Here is a 16842-nt window from a genome sequence, read left to right as displayed (position 1 = left end):
TTATTTCCATGTGACAATGATTAGAATGGTGGTTAACCTTGCATACAGCATCTAACTCAGGAAATTGAGGGGTAGAACATCAATCTGCTAGCAGTGTGTGTAAGTGACATCTATAGAGACAGTAGAAGGGTAATTGTGCAGTAATGTGTACTAAGGGCTGGACACTGGGCTATTACATTGACAGATGATACAATGTGTAGCAATGAATGGCGATTGATAAGACAACTGAAATATGATGCACTTGTCTGTCAAAAAAATGATGGCAATCGTTTTGATGAAACGATCTGTTGGGGACTGATTTTAATTCTATTGGCTTTAGAGAAAAGGCAGAGTGTTGGGGTAATGTACCATTATGCCTGTGGTAACACACGCTAAGCACTTGTCTTGACAGTGCCCCCTTGCCCTTGTACAACGATAAAAAGATGATGGCCGAAAGAGAGGGAGCATCTATTGTTAAACCTGTTAACAGTCTAGTCTTTTAAATGTTGGTGGTGGGATTGGAAAGTGTCCCTTCAAAACGACACTCTGCAGCAAGGAAACTATATGGCTAGTTGAAGGCTCCATCCAAAATGCATTGCTATGTTTTGCACACTTTGCACTTTTGAAATAATTTAAATAAATGGTTTGCAGGTAACAACTTGGTGGTGCTGCCTGCTTTTTCTGAAGCCTGACAGACCGTTACGGCTGCCTAGGTGAGAGGCCGTATAGAGGAGCACTGAATAATGTTTGTATATATATATATATATATATATATATATATTGATCATCTCTGTCCACTTTCAGATGCCGAACTCTTCACGGGTGCATCCATTACGTGAAAGTGGATTCACGTTATTCATTTTCAACCAATGAAAAGTGGAGCATGCATGGGTATTTTAAATTAAAATTATTGCGCAAGATGGCAAGAGAGAGCATTGAAGTAGTCCAGGTTGATAGGCTTTTAATAGTAGAGGCAGAAAAGGTCTCATTTCAAGTAACTGAAAGAAGTTGATAGCAGAGACAAAATAGATCTTATTCCACGTAACTGAAAGAAGATTCTATTGGTTACTGCCCTTACCAGTAGGAGCAGTGAAACCTTTGGGAAGGAAAACCAACCCTAAACATTTTACTGTATCATTTTCAGTAATGTTTATACCAACAAAAGAGGGATCTAGAGGTGTACACCTAGGTCTGGCATTGGCACACACAGAAATAGCCAATTCCTGTGTCTTGGAATCGTTCATACCTTTATGAAGTTACCTCTATGCTCTGTACATACAACATGGGCATTCAAACTTGATGGATTTTTAATTTTTACAGGATCACCTGGACCAAAAGGAAGCTCAGGTCATCCCGGACCACCAGGGCCTCCAGGCCCTGAGGGCCCCAGGGGATCAATGGGACCCATTGGACCATCGCCAGACATCTCTCACATCAAGCAAGGCAGGAGGGGCCCAGTTGTAAGTTTTTGAAATTTACCAGAAAGATGTTCTAATCGTCCCAATCTATGTGCTAACACACATTGTCTATTTTCTTTAGGGTCCACCAGGAGCTCCTGGGAGGGATGGCACAAAGGTGTGTATACATATTTGCTTTAAGTGTGCATGGGAATGCCTGATGCAAGGTGCTACAAATTCTGACCTTGTATATTTATTTGTGTGACTTATGGAAGCTATGAATGTGCCTACTTGAAATATCATAATGGATATAAATGCTCCTTAATATAGTTGGAATAGGTTGATCGATATCAAAGTTATTTTGAAATGTCTTGTTATTTGTTCACTTTTAAATATAGGAACATGGACATTGATACATCTTTAGCTATTTGACATGATTTATTAATGCTTCCAAATTTTTGTTAATTGTGATTTACATTACTAGCAATAGCGTGCAAGGAAATTTATGTGTAACAGGAAACTGTTTCAAGACTATATTATTGTTAATTCAGCCAGTATGATGATTAATGTGGATGGAGAGGGCTGCTGTTTAAGTAGACGAAAAACAGAATAGCTGTTTATATCAATGTCCTAAGCATGAAGGAAATATATTTTCAAAAAGCATCTAGGTCAAGTCAAATTCTAAACTGTTTGAGGAGTGTTTAATTGGAGTGGCAAACAATTTATAAGGACAGAAAGGTTATAGTGCCGGCATACCTGTCATTTCTATGACTTTGTCCCATTAAGATCACCTATGCTTTTTCCTTTTATTAAGAGTTTAAGGGCCCCCAAACTGCAGACTGCTGCCCTCCGTGTCACGCTGTGGGTGGACTTTGAGAGCTGGGAGATTTGGATGTTCCCACCTATAGTTCTAAAGGAATAGCCACTTAGCTCACTCAGACCATTCACTGCCTGTTAACAGCTAAGTCTTAGTTTTCTGTGGTGGATGTTGGTTTACTTGTGTAGCCTCCGCAATCCATAATGTAGCCTAGGTACTTTACTCCAGGGTGAAAATAAATTTGCTCTAAACTTGCCAGTAGTATAATTAAAACATGAGAAAAGTGTTTTTGACCTAAACTTCACTATGAAAAGGGGACCAACATTTTACATAATATTTCCAGTTTATAATTTAGAGTAATTGCACACTGATTCTCACAACACATACTGCTGCTTATGACCCAAGTTCTGATTACAAATAGGTGAGCACTTTGTATGAGGAGCACCAAACCAATCCAATCACGTTGTAGCTATTTTATACACCATTACGTGACACCTGCACAAAGTAGTTTGGTCGCTAGCAACCAAGGGCACAACAAGTATTGCACTGACAGAAAATCCTCCTTTTGTTTTATGACAGGTCTGTATATTACCGTGTATTGATTCAGTTTACATTCTGGACTATTCCTGTTACACTGTTCTGTGCTAGTACTGTTTGTTTCCTACTGCTGTCATGTTTAGGCTGCTGTACACTATAAATAATACAAGCAAACTACGTTAATGGGACCCCCCTGGATGTGTGATTATTCCTTAACATCTTTCACCTTAGAGAGGCACCTAGAAACCAATATACAGTTTTTGTTTTCAGGGTGACAGAGGAGCGCCAGGACCAAGAGGAACCCCAGTAAGTAAACATACATGATTTATGTATTTTTAATAATATGGGCATTGGAAGGCCAACAACTCCCAATAAAGTTGTTATGTACTTAATACAAAACAATGTCTATCCTAATTGTAATCATCACATTTTCAGAAATTCATCACCTACCTGCTCAAATGGTTTTCTTTACCCACTGTGATTTCTGGGTTGCATCTGTGTAAGACGACCAGGACCTCCAAGTGTCCCTAGTCATCTAAGAATTGTCACACCTAGTCTCATCATGCTTGTTGACATTCTAAGTTATACTGCTCTGCTTTAAATTTCTGTTTAGTTGTGGCATGCAACTTGAAGATGCATTGACTTTCTACTCTTGGGGCCAGATGTATAAAGCAAAGTATTTTTCCAGTTGCAAAAGTCCCAATTTGCGAAATCGGCTGCTTGCGACTGGAAAAAATGCTTTTTCAAATGTTCAAAATTCAAAATGTGATTCTGTAGCTTTACTACTTTTCGGTATTCAGTTAGACTAGATCTAAGTTAGACTTTTGTTCTAACTTTACCTTTGTGAATACCGAAAAGTAGTAAAGTAAGACTTTTGCTCTAACTTTGCCTTTGTGAATTGGGCCCATAGTGTTTAGTGCTCAATTTCACATCTCATCTGTCTGTGGGATGAGTGCAAATAATTAATTGCTCATTTTACTCAGTATCTTATAATTAGGCTTTGGACGGTCCAGGAGCTGGATCCACCACGAATATAAAGCACATAGGAGATTCACCGATTTTAGTGGTCAGCAACATCTTGGTGTCTGTACATCAAATTCTGTATTGGAAAGTCTAAGGCTCCTAAAAAAATAAAATTTCCTTCTATCAGCTGCCGAGACTCTTACATTCTCAGACTGAACGTTCTTTGTTTCCCCATAATGTAAGTGGACCAGAGCTGGTGGCAGGAGTTTTACAAAGATAATCTGACTTGGAATAGCTTCCTGAAGTTGTTCAGAAGCTGGAATAAGCATTAAGGAAGCATGTTAAAATCCTACTACTGTGGGGTTTTCTGTTCTCCCACTATTAATAGAATCTGGACATCCATCAATACAGACACATATCACAAACAGCTGCCCTCCCCACAAGAATCAGTTAAGGCAACCACTAGTTGACACCAGTATCGTGAAACACCCTGTAGTTTAATATCTGTGTGGACCTTAATTATTTTTTATGGTGAAAAGAGTTTTAGTTTGATGATGAAGGTGTCACTTGTGACCCACTGGCAGACCAATATTAATTGACAAGCCAACAATGACCTCAGACTGACTTAATTGTACTGGTTCAGTGGTTGGTGCTGCTTTCTAATTCTCATAGATACCCTACAGGTAAATCAGTGAACCTTATAATTGTATTTATCTGTGACACTGTTTGCAACGTGCTGGGTGCTGCTGACAGCAGCCTCAGGGTGCGTCATCGGACCAAATGAGCAAGACAGGGGTTGTAGCGGAAGGAGGTCTTACTATTCCATAAGATTGATTGTGATAGTTTAGTTCATAGCCTTGACTCCTTGCTTCATCTATGTAAGTTAGTGTGTTATTCCCTGGCATTTTAACACAAGGACTACGCAATTGTAATGACATTGTCACTACTATAGATGAATTATTTTTTATTGCCTAAATTGTGCTATAACAACACGATATTGGATTTCAATCTATAATACATCAAAGTAAACCAGCACCAAAAGAAGCATTATACATATTAGTTAATCTATGTCTATTTAAAGACCTTCATAAAGACAACTTTATTAAACTATAAAGGGAGCACCAAGTGTAGAGAAAATACAGTTCGCTTTACTAATTCATGCATCACTAACAGTCAACAATGGGCATTGTTCGATGATGTCCGCTGGAGTTTTTTTATGTATTATAACATAATTCACCAAACAGTCAATTTACAGTTCTAGAGACTTTCTCATAATAGATTCAGAATGTACTCCAACATTGTGTAGTCCTGGTGTATCTATAGATCCTACAGTCTGTACCCAGTTTAGTTTACACTATGGTTTGTTTCTTTCCAGGGCCCGCCCGGTTCCTTTGACTTCCTCCTCCTCATGATGGCGGACATTAGGAATGACATTGCTGAACTTCAGGAGAAAGTGTTTGGCCACCGGACACATTCCTCAACAGAGGAGTTTCCCTTTCCTGGGGAACTTACAAACTATCAAGATACAGTAGACTTTGGATCTGGAGAGGACTATAAAAAAAGGACTGTGCCAAAGGACTCACGAACAGACAAAAAACGTCAGCACTAACTGCTTTGGCTGAAGCGAACTCTATTTTCTCAAAGATGTAAAATGTATACAGAAAATGCACTGATGAATGTAAAATATGTATATTATTTTCCAGTCTCTTCCTTGCCTATTGCAATGTATTATGCTTTAGCATCGTCTGTGTATTTTTATAGTACCAGTACTTTATCTTAATGGTAAGCTGTTTAGTTGCATATGTGGGATACATGTAGAAGGAAAGTAAGAAAAAAATGTCATCACATTGGACCAATTTTGCATAAATGTTATAATCTGTTTACAATGAACAATGGACCATATACATATACTAACCAATTAAATAAGCGAAGCAATATTAGCGGTAAACTGTGGTGTCCACTGCAGCCTAAAACGTTTATCAAGCTCAGTGGAAGCCATTGTTGTCACTCATTCAAATTTGTTTAAGGTCCATGAAGTTCCACAAATACGTATTAAAAACATGTGTACCAATACCCTCACAGCTGCTTGTTGATTGTTTATATAATCCTACAATACTTCAGTGTGGTTTCAGACTGCATGGAGAAATTGCATAATAAATATCTGTAGGTACCTGAGTTCCTAAACCAGGATATAAAATGGTTCCAGCTGCTTGGGAATTTATGATTCCCTTTGCTCCGCTCAACTGGCTCTGGCCACTATCTCTCACATTTGAAAAACCATCGCAGGAGGATGATCAGCAAAGAGCTGGAAGAAACTGCCCCTATACCTCAGACAAAGCCCATCGCTTTCCCTTCAGGAAGAACCTCAAGACGTGGCTCTTCGGATGAGGCTCCATCCATCCCCTCTCCTCCCCCTAGTCTTGAGACCCTCACGGGTGAGTAGCCATGCTTTACAAAAACTGATTGAGTGATTGATTGTCTCCTCAGTAGTATACAATCAAATCTGCATGCAGGCATTCAAGTAAATTCACCAAAAAACTCTAAAAATACAATGAAAGAAAAAAGCAGAGACAGGCTAAAATACTAATAATAAAATGTTAAAATATATTGTTAATTTGTAAGTAACATTCCCGTCTGAAACATAATTACCATATCAAGATCAAGTATAATTGTACATAAATTCAGAGCTGTCATGCCCTATGTCACCCCATCCTGTCCAGTTCTGGACAGGTACAGCGAGCTACTTTTGGCTAGAAATGAAGTGGCATTTGTTTACATATATAAAGTAAACAACAGAAATAAACAAAGCAGCATATCACACTTACAAACATACTAGGATACTCCAAAACAATGCAACAGCCACAGTGCAACACAACATCACATTGGAATAATGCAGAACAAAGACCAGAAGCACAAACAACCAGCACACATTGCCGTCACAACATAATGGCACACAGAAAATAGGCACAGAAATATTTGGTTCTTGTCACACATGACCACCTTCAGAAATCCTCCTTTCATCAATTGATGGTAAAAGGTGTTTGCTACAAGCACTGCCTTAATTTACCACATGAATATGAAATAGCACTAGTCAAAAATGTTTTGTGATCCAGCCCAACAACTCTGCCTACTTATATCGGTGGTGCTCTGCACCAACAGACTGTAAGTAATTCAGGGGCATATTTATACTCCGTTTGCGCCGGAATTGCGTCGTTTTTGTTGACGCAATTTCGACGCAAAACTAACTCCATATTTATACTTTGGCGTTAGACGCGTCTAGCGCCAAAGTCCATGGAGTTTGCGTCATTTTTTAGCGTGGACACCTACTTTGCGTTAATGAGATGCAAGGTAGGCGTTCACATCTAAAAAATCGACTCCGAGGCATGTGCGTCGGATTTATACTCCCGGGCAAAATTCACGCCCGGGAGTGGGCGGGTCAAAAAAAATGACATACGGCCGCTTTTGCGCCGTTTTTTAGCGCCTGCAAAAGGCAGGCGTTAAGGGACCTGTGGGCTCTGAAGGAGCCCAGAGGTGCCCTCCCATGCCCCCAGGGACACCCCCTGTCACCCTTGCCCACCCCAGGAGGACACCCAAGGCTGGAGGGACCCATCCCAGGGACATTGAGGTAAGTTCAGGTAAGTGTATTTTTTTTTTTTTGTGGCATAGGGGGGCCTGATTTGTGCCCCCCTACATGCCACTATGCCCAATGACCATGCCCAGGGGACAGAAGTCCCCTGGGCATGGCCATTGGCCAAGGGGGCATGACTCCTGTCTTTGCTAAGACAGGAGTCATTTCTATGGGGGTTGGGAGTGAAAACAAATGGCGCAAATCGGGTTGAGACGAAAAAATTGCCTCAACCTGACTTGCACCATTTCTTGACGCCCAAGCCCCATATCCCCCTACGCCGGCGCTGCCTGGTGTACGTCGTTTTTTTCCACGCACACCAGGCAGCGCCGGCGGCTAACGTCATTGATTAAATACAGCGCCCGCATGGTCCTTCAGAATGGCGTTAGCCGGCGCTAATTTTTTTGACGCAAAACTGCGTTAGCGCAGTTTTGCGTCAAAAAGTATAAATATGGGCCTCAATTTGCAAACAAATGTAAATAAAAAAAATAAACATTGAATTTTAATAGGAAGGTTGGAGCTTTTCTAGTTCAATTCAAGCCACACATCATCCATACTATATTCTGTTTGATGCACCTGCACTGCTCCCACAAATCAATCTGAGGATACTAATTTATTTTTTAGCCTCCAATTATCAATTCCTTGACATTTACAGTATGTTTTAAAATGTTCAATTATATGTTTAGCCACTTTATTTATATGCACTTTATTTATCTGTTAATAATTTTTTTTAAATTCGGAGCTGTCGCAGACCCCCCTGAGGATGCTTTGCGGACCCCCAGGGGTCCCCGGACCACAGGTTGGAAACCACTGATCTAGAGAAACCCTGCTTTGCCTGTTGTGGAACAAAAAACGGTTGATGATTATTCAACCGAGTACAGACCTGCAGCAATCGTATTACGTAGAGTCACACATACAGTCTTGTTAATACACCTTAACATTAACCTAGAGTGATCATACATGCTTATAAACCAGGAAGTCATTTTGTCAATGCACCTTAATCCTATAGTGCATCATCTTATGCCACTCCAGAGGTGACACTCACACAGCTTTGCCAGGGCACTTTAGTCATCACCTGCAACACCCCAGCTCTTCAAGAACTGGGAGCAGACATCTCTGATATTGCAGCCATAAGATTACAAGAAGATTCCAGGGCTGTATTAAGGAAGGGTGGCACTGACCCTGTTTGCACCACAGTGCACCTATTTGTGCCGGGCACAGGTAGGAACAGTACAGCCTATTAGAAAGAAAGCGCTGACCCGAGGGCGCCCGCAAACTGGCACTGCCTGAGGACAGCGCATTCAGTGAAATATGGAGTGGCTATTTCAAAGCTGCTCCTTGTTTCACTATACAGGCCGCAACCTGCCTGCACTTTAAGGAATGGATAGAGAGTCCCCTGCTGGCGGATGCAATGAGCAACTGCACCTGCCTACAGAGAGACGTCTAGGGGGGTCCATGAGAGTCTCTTTTCCCCCTCCAGAGGGCAGACTTAAGGGGGGCCCACTGACAATGCACCAACAATTTGTGGTGCACTGTCAGGAGGCGAACTAACAATGTGCCACCTTTTTGTGACACCCTACACCTCCTAAGAGATGGCTTGCGCATGTGCCTGCTTATATACAAAGGGGAAAATATTCCCTTTGTGTGAGGTCACACACTATGAAAATGTAGGACTCCCTCTCAGGATAGCACATTAGATGTGCACCAGCGCTATCAGTATTACAGAAGGGGATGCACATGTGTCTGCAGCCCCTTCTGTAATACCATTGTGCCTTAGTGCTGCACAAAGTGGGTATACACGCCTATTGCGCCCCTATACAGCCACAGGTAACCTGAACATGGGTTCCAATCCTGGGCTACGTCCCGGGAAACCTGTTTCCTGGAAGGATTATTTTAATTCCATACCTGGCAAGGTTTGCAGTGTATTACCAGGTCTCCTGAGTCAGTGAACCACTCCAGGAATCGATGTTTGACCACATAGTAACAGGTTCAAATCCTGGTGGGTCCACTCAGCTTTACATCCTCCGAATGCGAATATAGTCAGTACCGTTGAGTTGGGTGACAAGTACCGTGGAGTTGGGTGACAATAAGCATGCCATTCAGCCCCAAGATGCCCCAAGGGATGAATGTGCGCTTTACAGAGACATGTTATTTTATATTGGGTGCATACATCCCCACAGGCAGGAGCTAGCATTGCTCTTTACACATGCTCCATATGGTAGAATTAATGTGGGAAAGCCCACCATAAAAATAAAGGAACTCCCTTTGATGAACAGTGCAGTGGAGCTGTCTGTCCGTGCTTTCTGTAGTACCAAATAGGACAAGATGCAGAAACTCAGCACCCGGCACGCTTTATGAAATTCTGCCCTATGAATCTTTTTTATTTGCATTCAGATTTACTGTATTTACCATATGTTTTCACTGATTGTTGAAGAGCATGCGTAGATAATAAGGTCACTAACAGCTTTGCATTGACTTCTATATTTGCATTGGTTGAACCAGTCCAAATCTTGGAAGAGTCATGGATGAGCATTTTATTCCCAGGGCCTCACTGGCCTTTAAATCTGGTTTGATAAGAGGGATATTCTAAACACTGATAGCTCGCGTTTTGCTCCAGAAGTGTTACATGATGCCTAAACGAGGACGCAGATTTCCTTTTTAATAACTGAAGACTTCCACAAGCAAAATCAGCCTGACGTCGGACCCGATCTTGAGTAGGTCAGAAGAGGGTGAGGTATTCACCACACCTGATAAATGTCATTATCTTAGGGTGAGGTATTTACTCGGTGCCGCATATTTTTTCTTGCTCCATATTTGTTCCTTGCACGTGAGGCATAAAAAGCACAATTGATATTTAACGGACCATATTCCACGTTTTGTCCTTTTTTCTAGGCCTTTTCGTATGCTAAATTTAAGCAGGATTAACCTGCCGAAATTAGTCAAACAGCCAGTTGCAACAACTATCACATTACTCGAAATTTAGATCCTTGCGCACATACCTGTTTAGACAGGGATAGGAATGTAACCCCATCTCATAGTCAGAGCTAGAGCTCTGGATAGAAAAAGTTGAAAAGTTGATGTGAGAGTGTCTAGTCACTTGGTGGGACACTGAAGAGCACAGGTGGTGGTGTAATTGATGAAAGTCTGGCTTGAAGCACCTCAAATGTGGTGATCCCCCCATAAGGCTGGGTCAAACAATGTGTTAAAATACAAGGCATAGCGGGGTGGCATGGTTGAATGCAATGATGATGGGCATATTCCCTTGGGGCTTCTGTTGGATGCCAAAGGATCCAAATACTTAAGACAGAAATCATTATCTCCTTTGAGGGTTCACATACAAGGGTTATGTCGGAGAGGCAATTCATGGCCCTCTTGATGAGCTCTCTGCACAACAGGTGGTATGGGACCTTCAGAGCGGGACTTCCCCTGTTGATGTATGTAAATTAGAGATAAGGGCCGTTACAAATAGCTGCCTTGGAGATCTCTGCCCAAGAGGAGAATGCAGGAAACCAGCATTTTTCTGTGGCCAGTGCGAGGGATGTTCCCACTTTGGATATTTAATTGGGGTTACATGGCTGATCTTTCAGAGATAGCCGTGGCAGCAAATGGTGTGAGAACTAAGGGGAATACTTAAGAGCCCCTAGCGCCACCTTAGCACCACCATAGCGTAATTTTCTTTACGCTAAGACAGTGCTAAAGTGGCTTTTTCCACACACCATAGGCATTCCCCAGTTAGAGGGGCCGAAAAAATGGTGCAAAGAAATCTCAAAGATTTCTTTGCGCCTTTTTTTATGCCATTTTTAACGCCTGCACAGAGCAAGCGTTAAAATGAGTGGGACTCCAGCTGCTTTGCAGGATTAGCGTCATAATTTTTGATCATGGCATCCTGGGCCAATGCTGGACAACCCTGCCACAAAGTACGTAAAGGAAACCTAGCAGGCAGCCACGTAAAATGGTCATATTTTGCTGTGTATGTGTTCTGATGACGTAAAGGCACCAGAACACCTCTATGGCAAATAAGGACAATATTACATGTTACCCATTATGTACTGTAGGTTGAAACAAATAAGTCAAATAATAAGTTAAATATGTAGGGCCAATTCTCAAAGGCATTCATCTAAAATGTGAATTCTCATATGCAATTAGAGAAGTAAAATGAATGTGCCCAGCTGGTATATTTACAAATAGAGAGTTGGACATTTCCTGCCAGGCCTTCATGAGTATGGTAAGTAGTACTCCAGTATTACTACTTCACTACTCTTAGATGCCTTTTTCTGTTGGCCCCATAGTTCAGTGTGTACTGTTTCAGAAAAAAATCATGTTTTGCTTTGTTAAAAAAAACACACACTATCTTTATTACACACAGGTAGAATTGACTTGTAATTCTACATGCTGTTTTACCGCACCTCCTGGTTTTCCAAGACATAATCACAAGGTATGATGTGGCCGAATATGTCCCACGAAAAATGCCTGGGACTTGAGAATGAACTACAGAAATCAACATGGAAACGGTGATTTATATGGTATCTCCCCATTCCATAAACAACTACTCATGAACAATACTACATCCAGATCCCCTGATTACCACACGCATGGCATCAGGAGCTCAGGGTATAGTATTACCAAATCAGAAGTCCTACATTTCTTGCATTGAGGGCCACAATTGCGCTGGTGTGGCCTTCTGCGGCAGTTTATTATTAATGGTTCACAACTCGTGCGTAATCAGTAAGTGCGCATAAAGGGGCATCTGTTCAATGCTATAAGCCACACCTGCATTCATCAGCAGCAGCTGGAATGGTGTAGCAATATTGAGGTCTGTGTGTCATCACTCTCTCGCTCACTCTATAAAGTTTCTCAGTCACACATGCTCATGCACACACAAAATCCATTCAGAACCTTATAAAATGAAGGAATTGTGGATGAAGAAGGACGATGTTTACATGTATTGTGCACAGAATATAGCTGTAAGGGATTGGCAACTGTAAGCTTTCATGTGTGCAAATGTACTCGTTTTTCAGTGATAAACCTGTAACTCTGATACAAAAAGTGAACTAGTGTGCTCTTAGGATGCTGCGTGGCAGTCAAGCAGAGATGAGTTATACAGCATAATCTATGAAATAGTCATACATGATCTTAGATTCTAAACTATTATCTCGCACCTATGGTAGAATATTTCTCTGCACCAGTGTTACATATTTTCAAAGATGTATTTATTTTTATTTATTTTCAATTTCAATAAACACAAACTAGTACTTTACATATAATGCATGTCACACCTAAACAATTTAACAAACGTATATTGGAAAACTAGCAGCATTAGCAAAATAAGAATTGGTAAAGCCAATAAGACATTTAATGGCATTACTCAGTCTTTTGACTGTGCCAATGTTGTTTGCTGAAGTTGTTCCCCGTCTGCATAAGCATTTGCAAAGCCAATAGGTTTTGCCTTCCTTTGTTATTTCTTTCTATCTAACTGGATCCTAAAATATTAGAATAAATTTATAATAATGTCTGCTTTAAATTTGATAAACCATTTATGGTTTATCAGATTTAAAACCGACATTATTATAATATTTTTCTAATATTTATAATCCAATTAGATAGAAAGAAGAAACAGAGGTGAAAAACATGGCATGACAGCATGCGGCGGAGAAGAAAGAAGATGGCAGTGAAGAAAGAAGACGGCAGTGAAGATAGAAGACAGAAGATGGCATTCAGTGAAGAAGAAGAAAGAAGATAGAAGGCAGCATGCGATAAAGAAGAAAGAAGACAGTAGTGAAAAAGAAGACAGAAGATGGTATGCGATGAAGAATAAAGAAGACAGCAGTGAAGAAAGAAGTCAGAAGACGGCATGCGGTAAAGAAGAAAGAAGACAGCAGTGAAGAAAGAAGACAGAAGATGACATGTGCTAAAGGAAAAAGACGAGAGTGAAGAAAGAAGACAGAAGATGGCATGCAGTGAAGAAGAAAGATGACGGCTATGAAGAAAGAAGACAGAAGATGGCATCCGGTAAAGAAGACAGAAGATGACATGCGGTAAAGAAGAAAGAACATAAGTGAAGAAAGAAGATAAGGCAGGCTGGAAAAGTTGTGCGCAACTTAGCAGCAATGATGCCTCTTGAGCAGCAGTCTGCCATGTACAATCCCTCTGAGACTGGACTCTTGTAGAGCAAAAGAAATTTGAGTGTGCAGGCAGCACAGCTTAGCATGCACACAGTGTATCCTCCAGAGCACCACTTCCGGTAGTGTGGAAAATTTGCACTTGTTTGTGTGAGATTGATGGCCCTGTTAAGGAAAACTCTGCTCGCAAACCTGACCCTGTGAACATCATCCTTTTTATGTTGTAGGTTATCTGTGTTAACCTTCTGCTCCGGCTTATGAGTCCATGTTATTGCAGTGTGTTAGTCATAGCTGTCCACCTGTGAGTTTGTGATCTTGGTGGCTCCTGGTGTTTGATCCAGCTATCAACAAGTGTCACTGCCTAATATTTGTGTTAATGTGATCCATCTATCACAGGGTGTGTGTCTCAACTGTCTGTTTGTGTGGCCCAGTCTGTGCTTGTGTGTTTGTGATTTGTCTTAAAAATGAAAAAGCCTTATCAATCGGTGTGTGACAGCCGCTTCTGAATTGCTCTAAAGTGAGAGACCCGTCTCAAATGTGTAATGCCCAGTGCTTAATTTGTAAATAAAAAGGTGCCGGTGCTCAAAGCCCTCCTGTTAAACCCGCGGCTGCTGCAATTAAATGTGTGAACATGGAATACTGAGGCGGCGCAATCCTGAAGCCATCTCAGCCTCTTCAATCCATATAAGCCACTTCCTGCCCCTTCTGCTCACTCTTGCAGCTTTCTACTTTCTCCCTTTGTGACGCTTTTTTCCCTTCATCCATCTTTCCCATATGTGTCTTTTGCTCGCAGCAAATGCTTGAGGCAGAAGAGTAAGCCCCGGCCCTCAAAAATAAGTGCTGGTGCTCAGCACCGGACACAACAAGCACAAATTAAGCACTGGTAATGCCCCACTTATTGCGATATTAGATTGTGTGCCTGTTCTCCCATATAAGCATACATAGGGGCATATTTATACTCCGTTTGCGGCGAAATTGTGTTGTTTTTTTCTACGCAATTTTGACGCAAAACTAACTCCATATTTATACTTTGGCGTTAGACGCATCTAGCGCCAAAGTTCATGGAGTTAGCGTCATTTTTTGGCGTGAACACCTTCCTTGCGTTAATGAGATGCAAGGGAGGCGTTCCCGTCTAAAAAATCGACTCCGAGGCATGTGCGTGGGATTTATACTCCCGGGCAAAAATCACGCTAAAAAACCCGCTTTAGCGCCGGATTTTAACGCCTGGGTCAGGGCAGGCGTTAAGGGACCTGTGGGCCCAGAGGTGCCCCCCATGCCCCCAGGGACCCCCCCTGCCACCCTTGCCCACCCCAGGAGGACACCCAAGGATGGAGGGACCCATCCCAGGGACATTCAGGTAAGTATATATTTTTGTATTTTTTTATTTTTTTTTGGCATAGGGGGGCCTGATTTGTGCCCCCCTACATGCCACAATGCCCAATGACCATGCCCAGGGGACAGAAGTCCCCTGGGCATGGCCATTGGGCAAGGGAGCATGACTCCTGTCTTTACTAAGACAGGAGTCATGTTAATGGCGTCTGGGCGTCGTGAAAAAATGGCGCAAATCAGGTTAAGTCGATTTTTTTGACTCAACCTGACTTGCCCCATTTTAAGACGCCCATACGCCATTTTCCCCAACGCCGGCGCTGCCTGGTGTACGTGTTTTTTTTCCACGCACACCAGGCAGCGCCGGTCGGCTAACGCCGGCTAACGTCATTCAATAAATACGGCGCCCGCATGGCGCTTCAGAATGGCGTTAGCCGGCGCTAATTTTTTTGACGCTAAACTGCGTTGGCGCAGTTTAGCGTCAAAAAGTATAAATACGGGCCATAGTGTTCCCCAAGCCCATGCTTCTGTTGTGACACCCCCCCCCCCTAATTGGTCTCAGGTATAAAGCAGGGACAGCAGTGGAAATTCTTTTTTATGTTCACACACAATGTAACAGAGCCTTCCTCATGCCTCCGGAGACTCCTCGGAGGCCGGGCGTTTTGCATCTGTTAAAGAAACCGCCATTTCAAAGTATTTCTCCCCTGTGCTTTCAACACCTCACACCCTTCAGCTGAGGAAAAAACACCTTGGGCACAACTGCAACAACATAGCCCCAGATCAATAAGCACTGGTGCTGAAGCCAATATTACCAGCCCTTTTGGAGAGCCTTAGGAAAACAGCCCGTGCCCATGTAAACAGACAAATCTGAAAAGTAGTCGCTCTGTTGGTTTACGTACTGTAGGTAATGTAAAAACGAGTCCACATTGAAGTAGCAATTTCCCCACCCCCCACCCTCGTCCCTTAATTGACCAAACTAGATATTTTCATTTGATAAATCTTGTGGGTTTTTTTTTTTTACCATACATGATTGAAAATCTTTAAAGTATCAGTTTGACAGTTCCAGGGACAGATAGGGTGTTTATCTGTTGTTTATTGTTAATCTTAACAGGTCAAACAAACAGAATAAATGGTGATGCGCCACATGATGCCCATTTCGCAAAGCCCAATCGCCGGAGCTACATTAGCCCCGGCTAACAGCTTAGCTCTTCTCTCCAGGGCCCTACTTGCAGCCTCAGCATCTCCTCCAGCCTGCAGCGGGACACTCCAGGACGTGCACTCCTTAGACAGCTTTGCCCGGCTCAACGCATTGTCTTAGCAAGCGGCCACACCCGAGGCCGATAAGCTGTTTCTCTAAGGCTCTGGGAATCTGCCTGGTTGTTCTGATCAGCAGATTCCCCTCAGCCACTGGTACTACTAAAAAAAATCATAAAGTAGTAAAGCATGTGGGACATCCTTATGCTGGGGTGATCTAAAGAGTTGTCCAAAGCCCGTGCAGTGCACATGGAGCAACCACCACCTCCCCAAGTTAAGTCTGAACCATTCAATGTTGTGCTCAAGGATTCTACCAAACCAAGGGCTGAATGGCCCCAACCAAAAACAAAGAACTGTTTCTGCTGAAGCTGCAGAGGCTCATTAACACACAGAGGTGAATGTCCTGCGTAAGGGAAGATGTGCAGCGCATGTGGTAAATCGAATCACTTCTCTAACTCAACACCCCGGGCGGTGCCAACCAGCTCAAAGAAGCCAGTAAGAGCCATTGCTGCTCTCCCCACCTTATCCTCCGACAGTGACATGGACGATGACCAGGAGGTGGTTCACAGGGTGTGGACAGTAAGCCCTACCAGTGTCAATCAACAGAACCTACCCACATGCCAAGTGGTAGTAAATGGACACCCCATTTCGGCTCTGATTGACACCAGAGCCTAAATCAACCTCTTGGCCGCAGCAGTGGACAAGTGCCTGCCAAACCCCCCCACCCCCACACACTCTACGACCAACCAGGGTACAAGTATATGCCTTTGGAAATGCCCAACTGCTACAGATGAATGGCATTTTCATGACAGACATTACCCACGA

At 42.5% G+C, this 16842-nt stretch overlaps 1 protein-coding gene across 1 annotated transcript in view; it reads left to right on the top strand.

Annotated features, from left to right (window-relative positions):
• The window catches only part of CCBE1 (collagen and calcium binding EGF domains 1), a 682825-nt gene extending 677053 nt beyond the window's left edge, over window positions 1-5772 (top strand). Inside the window, exons 8-11 of the mRNA XM_069220382.1 lie at window positions 1300-1439; window positions 1519-1554; window positions 3001-3036; window positions 5069-5772. Coding sequence (XP_069076483.1) covers window positions 1300-1439; window positions 1519-1554; window positions 3001-3036; window positions 5069-5302 — 446 coding nt within the window. The 3' untranslated portion in view covers window positions 5303-5772. The remainder of the gene's footprint in view (window positions 1-1299; window positions 1440-1518; window positions 1555-3000; window positions 3037-5068) is intronic.
• Window positions 5773-16842: the final 11070 nt, after the last annotated feature.

The sequence above is a fragment of the Pleurodeles waltl genome, chromosome 1_1 (genome assembly GCF_031143425.1).
Source record: "Pleurodeles waltl isolate 20211129_DDA chromosome 1_1, aPleWal1.hap1.20221129, whole genome shotgun sequence".
Taxonomy (NCBI): Eukaryota; Metazoa; Chordata; class Amphibia; order Caudata; family Salamandridae; genus Pleurodeles; species Pleurodeles waltl.
Note: the sequence above shows the minus strand (reverse complement) of the source record. Positions and strands in the feature narration are given on the sequence as shown.